General features: G+C 35.0%; 1 protein-coding gene across 1 annotated transcript in view; it reads right to left on the reverse strand.

The window, feature by feature from the left end:
- FAF1 (Fas associated factor 1) overlaps positions 1–13,041 on the reverse strand; it is a 144,906-nt gene that overhangs the window by 91,101 nt on the left and 40,764 nt on the right. Inside the window, exon 7 of the mRNA XM_085231272.1 lies at positions 11,000–11,105. Coding sequence (XP_085087398.1) covers positions 11,000–11,105 — 106 coding nt within the window. The remainder of the gene's footprint in view (positions 1–10,999; positions 11,106–13,041) is intronic.

Below are 13,041 nucleotides of genomic sequence, written 5' to 3' on the forward strand. Positions count from 1 at the left end.
ACAAGGACTATTACTATTTTTCTACAACATCTCTGCCAGGCAGTGATAAAGTGATAAAATCCCTTCCTAGAAAGTTGTACTTCCTTCTAAAATGGCAAAAAATCTGACCATCTGGTATTACACTGTCTACCTGTACGCATCCTACTGCATTTCCATTAAAAGGGAATTGAAAACAGAGTATGAATCCTAGGAACTGATGTTTCAGCATCAGTACCCAACGCAGCACCCAAAATCCCTCTGCATTTTCTTTCAGAAACAGAAGAGAAGGAGAAACAGAAAACTAAAGATTTTACAATGTTCTCAAATTTGTTTCACTCATTTCTGAAGTCAGGTTACTTTTTAGTCAACTAAGCATTTCTAAAAGTAATTTTTATTTAAGAAACCTTGATGGTTATCTTTGTGTGCAAACATTAGTTTATCCGTAGCCATAATTTCAGTTCAGCATCTCCCCTCTATATCTTGTACAAACTCCTTGCTTGTGCTTACCCAAAAGAAGTTCCTCTTTTAAGGCAAGAATCACTTATTCCTGAATAATTCAAAAGTAGGAGCATAAGAAGTACTTAAATTAATCTGGGAAGTGTTGACAATTTCAGCTTTAACTAACAGCCTCTTTCACCCACTCTACTTAAAAGGTCTTGGCTCTTTTTTATTCTGTGCAGTGACACTGGGCTGGCAGAGAAAAGGCCAGACTGCAGCTGAGAACATCCCCTATGCACACAGCTGAGAACTGTGACCACAAGACAGCCTGGGCAGGGACTAAGACAAACAATAATATAGAAGCTCTGACATCCTCCACTAACGGCAGCAACAGAACAGTGAAATAGGATACACTTTTAGTAATACAGAACATTCAATGGAACTTCTCTCCCTGGAGCAGAAGGTAAACTGTCACGTCAGACATGTCCAGGTTAATATTCCAAAGTTGGTCTCATAAGGCCAAGAAAAAACATGGAAATCCACTGGAGCATTTTATTAGGTCTGAGCAGTGTGAGAGTTTAAATTTTAATGAACCAAGAATAGTAAACTAGGATTAAGCCATGGGAGATATTTTTACATTACTTCTTAAATCTTCCTGCAAAACACTAACTTTTAGTCTACAGCTATGTGTTGCAACCCATGGCAGAGCAGTTGTGCAAAGAATCAACATGAGAAGTATTTTATGCTGGCTGCTAGAATATTTGTTAGAGTTTCTGTAGGTAACTCAAGCAATTCAATATCACCTGATAATCTTTTCCTCTTCCAAACAGAATGAATTCAAACAGGTTAAGTCTTTACAGAACCGTTCTGCAGTTGCTATCAGTTGTGAAGATCAAGTGGAAACATCGCCTTCTGAAATGCATTGAACTGAACAGAGCTCAAGAGGAACAGAGAGAAAATAGAGTTTATCTGCAAAACGGGAGAGAACTCAGAGGGCACTGAACCAAAAGTTTTGGGGCTTTTTTCCTATGTTGCTTATTATTGGAAAATTGAAACATCCAATGCAAAAGAAGTTTGGCAGAACTAGGAAGTAACATTTGGTCAGAAAGTGCACAGTCCACTCTCTGAAATGACCAAAAATAAGTTGATTTCATATAAGAAGGGATCTGCTTACAGTGTGCTCGCATCCCAGTGTGAGCAGACTCCTCAAAAGGCCCTTCGTGCACAGCACAAGCCAGCAGTTCTGCTGCCATGGCACACTGGTAGCCACCAACTTCATTCAAGTTGACCCAGTCTTGTCACCTCCATTTCTTGAGGATCTGGTTATCTTTTCAAGCCCAGCTTTTTCATATGCATTTAGCTATGCTTTAGATACTTCATCACTACCACACTTGAAGGAGGGTTAATCTGAGAAATATTTCTACTTGATTGAATTCACTTCTGTGTCTCAAGAAGCAGACTCAAACAATTTCTTGCACCATACACACTGTGATGCTTCTCTAGTTGAAGACTGGCTGGTTTCATTTGTATATACATTAATCGTGGTGCTTATAACTATCACTTAAGCTGTCTGCTGTCATTTCTACTTATCTTCCAGCACCACTGCTTTCAAAACAAGGCTATAAGAAGTTCACTTTGGTTTGCTAATCTAGGCTGAGAAAAATAAAGTAGATTCAAGATTTGGTACAAACCCAAAAATTGTGATCAAACTATATAGTTAGTAAATTGTTTGTCTAAATCTTTCATGTATGATGAAAGATTATTATCATAATTCATTAGCAAATTACAGACTTTGTAATGCAGGCAGTCACAAATTTGGCTTTGTATCAATCATTTTAGACCAGCTGGGTAGAAATTAACACAACTCTGGGATACATAAAATGAAGTGCTCTTTCATTTTTTAATTCACTAGAAACTTTGAAGGAAAAGAACCTTTTTCAAAAATGTCAGTTTTCCCTGATTTTTTTTAAATCATTCCATTTCACTGTAGAGATATAGAGCTATTTATGCAATACCACAATAACTGCTTAATCAAAAATATAGTATAAAGTACCTGCAAGAGAAAAAGTAGAGAAGTTTAAAAAAAATCCCTCTTTCATTATTTCTGAGGCATTCAAACACGTTAGCGATCACTGGAAGAACACAAAAAATAAACACAAAAGCTAATAGCCTAGCCACTCAAAAGATAGAATATTGTCAAAACTCTGCTTGGAGCTTTTTCAGTCGACTGAGATGACCTTGCACAAAAAATGCTTGTTTTGATTATGTCTACTTTCCCTAAGCTACAAGGCTATGTAGAGTGACAGCTGTATTTGGGAGCAACTCAAATTTTATCTTAGTGGCACCTAATCCAGGGACTGGTACAAACAGCATGGAAAAGTCAGTGTCAAAATTAAACAATGAAGGCTTTTCTGGGAACAGATGCTTTTTGCCTGCAGCTGTAAAAACCTTAAAACAATCCTATACCCCACTGTCTGGTCACGCAACTATCACAAAGCAAGGCATAAATTTTGCCACTTATTGCAAATGTTTGCTGAGCGCTTCTATAACCCTTTTTAAGAACAGTAACACGAATTTATTGAGGGTGATTATGAGGCCATTTTATCCTTTAAATGAGTGCAAGGCTCTTCAATTTATGCTCGTGGTTCTTTTTAAGTTCATGTTTTACACAAGCATAGAAATATAACTGAAAAACCTTAGGCAATGGGTTTACTAAAAACCCACACACTGTGTGTTTCACTGTGACAATACGGACCAGACAGAGAAAGAAATAATTCACACTTGAAATAGCAACTGTTTTCTTTGCGTAATGATTACAGAACAGTATAGTGCAGTACAATCATTGCACCATTGTTAAGATGCTAAGATCACTTCAGTCTCTCAGTTCCACAGCTGCTATGTAAAACATTCTCATCACCTCAATTCTCCATTAAAGTTTATCGTCCTCTTAAAAGAATGCACTATTATAGCCTATATTTAGGTTCAAAAATTATCTGACTGAAAAAGATGTATACATGTATGACTGAATTAACTAAATAATCAGTTCCCAATTAAATGAGCAATTTACAACATCGAGACTCTAGCTGCACTCCATATGAACAGAAGAGGTTTTTAGATCAGCTTCTGTTGTGTATTTAGAAGTGATAGCACCAACATAATTTACATAAGTACAATATTTTCAAATATTTTCGCACAGGCAAGCACTCTAAAATTGTGAAGTGTTTCCTTTCTTACTCAAGTTAAAAAAAAAAAAAGAGAAAAAAACTTTTCCAGAACAACAGTTCATTAGCACCTCACTATTTATAAGTATAATTGGGTTGTTTGATGAGAAAACATGAGAAAACACTGAGCCTACTATAATTTGCACAAATACAAATTTCATTGTTTGAAAACAAATCAGTAATTCAATGATATATGTATTTTTTAATATAAGTGTATATCATGCAATAATAGGAGTGTTCATTCTACACTAACAGAGGATAGAAAGGTTGATTCGTGGTTCGGTACACTAATTTACAAGGTGTAAACTACTTTTTAATCGTGAAAAACATTAACTAATTTTTCACCTTTGATTCAACTGAATGGTATTTATAGAGATCACAGTGCTGCTGCATGTAGCCACAGCATACTGCCTTCCCACTTTAACCAGCACGGGAACCAGGAACGTGGCTGTTTAATATGTTCATAAAGCTGCTTAGGTTCTCTTGTCATTTCACGGTAACACCTTTTTAATAGCTATCATTATGATAGAAGCCATGCATAAAAATTCCCCACCTCTGGAAGTAAAACGGCAAATATTCAGAATCAGAATAGCGGGTGATGGTTTTAATTGCAGTTTTTAAAAAATTCAGGGTTTTAAATTAGGTCTTGATCCCCAAAATCCTCAGCATCCTTAAATTACACCAGCAAAGCCGTTCAATTCAATGTGATTACTTCTAAAATAAGGACAACTCACATGACTGAGCATTTATAGCACAGGACCTATAATCAAAATTATAACAATGACTCCTCATTACTTTCAAATTCAAATAAATTGATCCTCATCCTTGGAGAGTTTCTCTCAAATCCAACCACATTTATGGAAGGAGTTTAACAGAGACCGGGAACGAAATAAAGACAGAAAGACGAGAGATAGAAACACGCACACAAAACTCCCAGCACTGACAAATCGAAAGCTAACAGATGTGTGACTTCTAATTAGTTATAATAATCTGTGCTTCAGTGCCACTGGAACACGCCTCTCCTGCCTTTGGAAATTAAACAGCTTCCGCTGGAGTTTTAAACTCTGAGTGCTTCTAAATTTATGCAAGAAAAAAAACTTGCCTTCAGTAAATTTTAGATATTTACAGTGATAACTTTATGAAAGGAAAATATTAAATTATAATTATCCTAAACAGACACAGTCTTGTGAAACTAACCCTACATTCATATGAAAATACAAAGCATTGACTATAATGAATTTGATTCATCCTCGGACACAAAGCTTTACCACAGTAAACTCAGTCAACTGTTGCTCTTGCTTTTATATTCATAGTACTTAAATAGCGCACTTTAAAACAAAAAAAACTCCAATTGGCTTTTCATACATCCACCCTCCCCAAAAATAACGCACTTGAAAAACCCAAATGATATGAAAAGGCTTCAAGGCCTCTTTTCTCCTTTTCACAGCACTTTTTTTTTTATTTCTGTTTGCAGTAATCTGCCTTTCACTTTCTCATTGCTACAGAACAAACGAGGAGGCTCAGCACTTTGAAAAGGGGGCTCAATGTGTAATGGGTCCACTAGAATTAATTTAGTTGCACCAAATCCATTGAGCAGCGAGGTTTTTTTCTCTTCTCAAATCATTTTGAGTCGGACGCAGCCCCCAGCCTTTGTAATTCTAGTAAAGCACTTAAAGTGCACAGTAGGTGTTCATCAGGACCATCTGGTCAAAAGCAAAACAAGCTGCTGATTTTGCCTTTGAATAGAATGAAGCAAGTGTGAATTAGTCTCTTCAATTAGCACTATTACAACCTGTCAAGTGCATATTGTAAAACAGGATTATTACAGTATTGGTCACCAGTGCAATTATTTACTCTCTGCCTTTTCTTGCATATAAAAATGTCCATGTTTACCAGTTTTTGATAACTGAAGATCGTTTCTTTAATGATGTGCACGTCCAAACCCACCAAAACCAAATTACAGGTTATGAAACATGTTCTGCCAGGAATATAGTATGCTTCATAATTAAAAGAGAAGTAAAAGAGAGCCTTTCCATTACCTCCAATTGCATTTTCTGTTGCATGAAAAGAGAAATGGTTCTATGCCTTCATCAACTCAATCTCTTAGAAACAGATCTCTAAGGCAGACATTAAGGTATTTTAAATGCCTCATAAAGTTATCACTTCCAAGGAGGTACCAAACAGGTGGATTCCCCTTATTTCCCAAGAAACTTCTTTTTCAGATAATTGATAACATGGCAACTTACAGAAAGTTTATCACAGGTCCCCCTCAGTATAAAGAGTTCAGTTTTGCAATGTTCTGTTCTTCAGGAAAACCCCCTCTCTCCCTCCCCCCAAAAATCAGAAATCATCATTCTGCATAAAAATCGACTTTTCTCTGCTGGTTTAAGAAGTCCAAACTAGCTAGCCAGACAGCACTCACTTCCCATGGCAGAACAGCAAGGCTACTGCAGTGATAGATGTTCAAATTCCATTTACTGTTCTCATTACTCACAATAAATTCAATAGAATTTTTACCTGACCAATTGCTTTAGACAAAAAGGAACAAATTGCTTTTCACAAAAAGGAACTTGAATATACACAGCCACAACATATTCTGCTGGTTTCTCTGATAGAAAGAGAACAACAGTACAGAATGTTTGTGCATCTTTGCATATAAAAAATGATCTGCTAACTGCTGGTTTTTATTTGCCTAAGAATAGTGTAACTAATTTAAAACAATTAAACAGCTCAGAAATCTGACAACTTTTCATGTATGTACAATACTTGGAGATGCTCATATTAGCATCTTTGGCAAATGTATTCTACTGCAATTAGTTACAAAGAACACGATCCACACATACGTGTTGTGCCCCGTCAGTGTCTGACCTTTACTATGGGTGATCTCACTCAATAATGAGTTTGAAAATATTTTGTACAAATATCAAAAATCTGATCTGAAAAACATACAAAGCTCTCAATGGAAATCTTTTTCTGTATTGAAAGTAATTCATCAGCTTATCTATATTTACGTATTACAATTATTCAAACCTCTTAAATAAGGTTTCTGCCTGCATAAACATTCAGTGTTTTCGAATCTTGTTTCGTATTCATCAACTTCTCTAAAATAGTTTTTAAAAAAATCAGTACAAACTATCATTAGGGTCTGGCAGCACAGAATTTCTAGCTCTTCTCATCCCAAGCAGCTCTATGTACACACAGTTCCTCCTCCTGCCTGCAGTGCTATTGGATACATTGCTTTTCATATTCCACATTAGCCAGTAAATCTATAGGGAACAAAGAACAAATATATTACCTATCACAGGTGACAAGATGCTACAATGCTAGCCTCTGATTACTTTATTGGCTAAAGGAATGGAATAAATAGCAAATGCAGCCATGCAAAGGCAGTCTGTATTTTAGGGATGCATCTTTGCATTGTTTGCACAGATTTTGTTTTACTAGGAATTACAGTACCTGGTACATGCTTCACCTAGTATTCTCAACTGGACACTTCAACAAAAAATTCACTGATTTACAAGAGGTCCAACATCCAACATTTATCCACCCTTTAGCAGCCACACACTGTGTACACAGGATGCTTCTGTAATCCAGCACACAGGAATAACAAAAAAGGCTTCAAAGTCTCTACCAGCAGTAAAACAGACAAATGCCAACTTCTTTTTGATGGAGATATCCAGTTTAAGATTTTTTGAGACTTTTCCCCGTGTCACCGACTTAAACAACACATAGATTGAAGCAAAACAAAGAGTTTTCTGCAAATTAGTTTGTGTATCCTTCAAGATGAGAACAAAAACTTGCTTTCCATTATTTAGATATTGCTCCTATGCAAAGGGAAATCCTTCTCCTCTATCAAATAGTAAGTACAGCTTGCAAAAGAGATATAGTAGAAACCTTAATTTCTAACTAACTTCATAAGAATAGACAGGGAATCTTTTATGCTTAATGTGGCAATGTGTTATAATATTTAGCATGTGGCCTGTCAAATCAAAATTAAAAAATTCTCATACTTCAGCAAGGATAATCTCTACAAATTATTTTAGCAGAATAAGGAGCAAGTATTCAGATGGAAAGTTCATTGTAGTCTTGCAAGTATTAGCAGTTCAATTTGTTATAACTGCCCTTATTTAACCATACAATACATTGGAAATATATTAATTTACAGTCTTCAAACTGGCACAAACCCTACTAATTTTCACTCTAAAATGCAGATCATGGAAAAAAGTAATCATGATATTTCCCAGAACAGTATCTGCCCAGAATTAATTTAATACTGCAATTCTACAAGAACAAACAGATGTCAGAAACTGCGACACAGATTAATTTGCAATTTAGGCCAACATGTTATCATTAACTTTCCAAGTTAACAACTGCCCTGCCCAACTCACTGAAAAATAATAAACAGAACAACAGAGAGAATTTGACAATTTCATTTCAAAAGTTCCAATGATGCCCTACAGGCTGATGAGTCCGCAGCAAGATAGAAACTTTTTTTAAAAATTGAGAAATTACATCTTAATATTTGAAGAGTTGAAGATGCCAATAAAACATGTAGGAAAAAAAAAATTAAGAGCCATCCAAAATCCAGCTACTGATTTAATACCAGAGAAATTGTGCAAGCAGACCTGAGCTTAAGGCTTCTCTGAGAGAATTTTTGGTTGGTTTGTTTCCCCATTAAATAGTAAGTTGCTTTTCAGGTTTTTGTTTTTTTTTTTTTTTAGAAACATCAAATCATCCAAATATCATTTACTATTTGATGCAATGAGCATAGAGAACTGAAGCAACAGCGTTTTAATAAACCAGAGCTGACAGCTCAACGGATTTTGCATTTAATTCTTTGCAGTAATCTCTGATAGTTTTCAAAGGGTGGTAGGTTTTTTTTTTTAATTGGAAACACCTGGAAAAAATACTATTAGCACTCCAAATTTTACAGAATAGATAACAACAAGCCAAACAAATAGCCCTACAGAGACAGTTGCACCCAACTGTGGCAAACAGTAGAACATTTTTAGAATTTTAAATTTTTCTTTTAATAATTGATGTAGTCATTTTGAATCTTTCTGCATAGGATATACCATGTGAGAAGATTGCATTAACACTGCTTAAACATTTCAACTTGTCAGTATGGCCAACTCGATTTCTGAAATATTTGCAGTATTTTCCCATCGAAACAGTAATAAAGGTAGAATAAATATATGCCACTGCTTTATAATCACTGAACATTAATGAATATTTTATGTCTTTTCAAATCTCCCTGTTTAATTTAAAAGGGTGAAATTAAGTCTCCTCCCTGCAATATGCCAATTATCTGTAAATCAAACAATAACTTGGCCATTATACTCCTTTTTGTTAATATACCAGAAGCTAATTTGAAAACACTGAATGGTATTTTCAGGTAATAATTGAATAGTCCTTCCTGCCCTCTTGTGGTTGACAGCTGCAACTTTCATGAAGCTTTCCATGATTACAAAAACGTAACAGAAGTAAACTATTAATTTATTAAAGGGCGAATGGGAGAGTAAAGGAAAAAGAAAATCTGACAGTCTCTTAAAAGGATAGGAATATGTAAGAGAAAAGAAGGAAAGATACCACCAACTCCTCCAAATCACATAAAGTAAGTGAGTTCATCAGTCATTCATTACAATCTACCATCTATGCTAAAAGGAAAAAAAAAATTACAAGGCCATTAGGGAGTTAACATACAAAATAGTGCTTGTTTTCAATAATTAGACAAATGTTCACCAATTATTTTGTCTCAGCTAAGTCCCCAGGGGTTTCCACAAGACATATTCACCTGTTCACCATCAATAGCACAAGAAGGTCCAGCATTCTTTTTTTTCATTTAGCCTTTGAAATTATCTTCATAATTTTATACACTCTACTGGATGTAACACTTAGACATAGAAAAACAAGGCAAATAAAGGTTTGATGCTTCATATTAATATGGGTACGAGGTTGTAGGTGTATATGGGTTTTTTGGCTTCCTTAGGGGGAAAAAATTATTACTCACTTATAAATCAAGCAGAGTCCATCTAATAACACATTGACTGTAAACAGCCTAAATTCCCATGCATCATCACAGCTTTTTGGGTCCTCTAAGTCTGGTGAAACCAGAGTACCAGTAAACCAGTAATTGATATAGCATATGTAAAAATAAACAAATGAACTGGCAATATGCAAGCAAGCGTGATTTTTTTCAGGATCTCACTATTTAAAACTACAAGTAATTTGAAGATTTATGGGAATAAATGATTAAAATAATTGATTCTAATTTTAAAGACTAGTGCTTGACTCCTCAAAGAAACAAATTGCTGCAACTAGATTTGTGTGCTTGTATTTAAAAAAAAAATAATAACTTAGATAATAACTTAGTATAGAAGGTTTAAAAAACTAAAACAGGAAACGGGCTTTCACAAAAAGGAAAATTAAAATTTACATCTTAAGAATAACAAGATTCAGAATGAAAACAGTTGGTAATTACTTCTCACTGTTGCATGGAATAATGCTCTGATAGCTAATATTGTTGGACTTAAAATAATTCTGCCACCCTATCAAATGAAACATTTCCATAAAATGTGTTTAACATTAGAAGATTGAGGGAAGTGTCAGATCAATAGCAAGTACACATTTCATGATAAAAGCAAACATTTAACATTTCTTAACATTTCATAACATGAATTCTTAAGATTCCCACATCTGTATTGCTTGTGATATTTCCAGAAGTTAATGGCTTATATAGAAAGTAACACCCAAAACATGTGGCGTTAGAAACACCATGAAGCATTACAAAAAGAACCTTTCACTTAGAAAAATACACAGCAACTCCTTGTTCTGAATTCAGAAGGTCCAGATTCACATAGAGATATTTGCTCCTAAAGGTTTTAATTTTGAAGTTCTCTACAATATCACCCCTTGCTGGCCATTCTACAGAATAGCAGTGACATCCATTATAAAAAGAAACCATAAGACTACAAAGCCAGTAAGAATTGGAGCACTATGATAACCAGCAATAGTAGAGGTGACTATAAACTGAAGATGGAGCTGACTAAAAGAAGAGTAGATAGCAAGCAATTCAAAGGGCTTAAAAATAAAATATATCTTTTCTCATTTCTATGGAATAACTCAGTAAATGCTGCACACATTTTTTATTATAATATAAAAAGTAGCATCTTTCCTGTATAACGTAACAGAAAACTTCTTTGATCAAATTACAGTAATCTTGATGAGCAAATTGATTAAACTAAAAAGAAGACTAATAAAACAAAGGAGTTTCCAACAAGACCATGTGAAACTGTCTTTAACAGAGCTGGCATTAGCTATAATGAGCTACATTTATTCTTCAGCTGTGAAACAGCACTCACCTCCTGAATGGTACTGCTTCCTGAGAAGTTGAGGTTGTACTCCCGCTGGACTTCTCGATGGGTGATGATCAGCATGAAGTTTTGATTTAATGACTCCTGCAGGGCTCTGAAATGGTTGAAAGAAAAACAAGAAAATCAGGGATAAGCATGTTAGAGCTTGTTTTACAGTTAGATGCAAAAACCCCAGGGTATCCTAAACTCTACATGGACAAGTCCAGGCACAACATTATCATCTCTCTTTTCACTCTTAAATGCAAGGAGGCATGCTGAGAACGACCAAAGGCCATTCCTGAACTCCTTCCTTAATAAGGTGACTGCAGCCTTTAAAGCTCTTCTAATGTTAAGTATTCTCAAAATTGAGAGTCACATCATCTTCACAAACATCAGGTCTATTTAGCACTCATTACGTCATTAATACCAGGCTTGTAAGCATGTTGATGACCAGACAAAATATCAAGCTACAATGCACGTTAAAAACCGATGGTAAGTAGAACAAGGCAAAGCATGCTCTCAATTCCTTAGGGTTACCTGAAGCATAAATCAAATGGAAATTCTTCCATTTAGTTTCAAAGCACATAAACCTAGCTAATTAGAACTGGAAAACTAACCACAGCAAAATTTCTCTTGGGTTACTGAGCATTTAGAAGTTAGTTCTGCTCAAAATGTTTTAACTGTACATTCAAATATCTTTAATAATATGAATTAAAAGAAAATCTTAAGATACAGATTAAAGAGGTCAACTTCATGTCACAAACTTGTTTATTGTGATTTTCCCAGTAACAAAACACCTACATGTTAGAAACGCATCCTGATTAATTAGGTACAAAATTATGTAAGTATCTCCTGTCAAAGGACATCTGTCATAGAGAAAGCAATTATAGCAGTGTACAAAAACTTACATAGGCTACAAAACTGCATTATAACCACATGCTACACTTCTAATCAATATTTATACAGACTTGAACCATTCAGCGGCAGATGGAATTCAATTGAGTTTATCTACTTCATTTTTCCTTATAACACTCTCTTACAAGAATGCAAAACCTTTTTTTTTTTTCCTTCAGATCTGTTTCATCACAGTTCAATATGCCATTTCTCTATGCAATAAAGGACAAATTCAGTATGCAGATGAGCTCAGCTGTATCTTAAGATACAAGAAGACAATAAAGACTGCTAGATTATTTGAGTCTTGATTTGTTAGTTATTCCTTCTACTGTAATTACTGATCTGCAGTTTGGCTGCTCAGATGGTAAGGAGCCCATGCAATACTCAACGGATGCTTTAGCAAGAGATGCATTATTTGCTTTAGCATCTCGAGAAAAATTACCTTACAAAAATATCTTCACTCAGCAACGTAATTTGGATTCTGTGACATCTTATACATAACAATCACATACTACAAAACAAAATCATAAAGTGCAAGTTCTCTTGTCTTTTATGTGCTTTTGTAATCAAGAAAACTAATTTAAATCATTGTTAATGCTAGGTATGCTCTAATGTACAATAGATACCATGCATGTAGCTGAATTAAGTGAACTACGCTGAATGTGCAGTCAGCTCCACTTGTCACAGCCTCATAAGAACAGGCTGGAAAAATTTTAAAATACCTAAAGTCCCACAAAGAAGACTCTGAAAAGTTGCATGCCTATTTTCACAGGTCATTCTAATTGGATTCTTAGTGAGTTTAGCATTGCTATAACCATACTTTCTTTTGGCAAATGTTCAGTAGCAACTAAAGTATCCTGCTGTGCTTTTTCAGATTCTGACTTTTTTTTCCTTTGTTTTCAAGCAAGTACAGGAGGCAACTGATGTACATAACTGTCCTAAAAATATTATTAATTACAGCATGTGGATTCTGTTGTCACAGAGGCTCTGCTAGAGCTATTCTTCACTCTTTCTGAAAATCTTCTGCAGATGCAAACTCATGTTTTCATTTCGTAATTGATGTAAATATGGAATTAAATAGGCCAGTTAGATTACACCCTCAGTCCCATAAAGCAAGCATAAAACATACACTTCGATATCATCCAGATTCAAAATAC

This window comes from Meleagris gallopavo, chromosome 10, assembly GCF_905368555.1.
Source record: "Meleagris gallopavo chromosome 10, MGAL_WU_HG_1.1, whole genome shotgun sequence".
In the NCBI taxonomy this organism is placed as follows: Eukaryota; Metazoa; Chordata; class Aves; order Galliformes; family Phasianidae; genus Meleagris; species Meleagris gallopavo.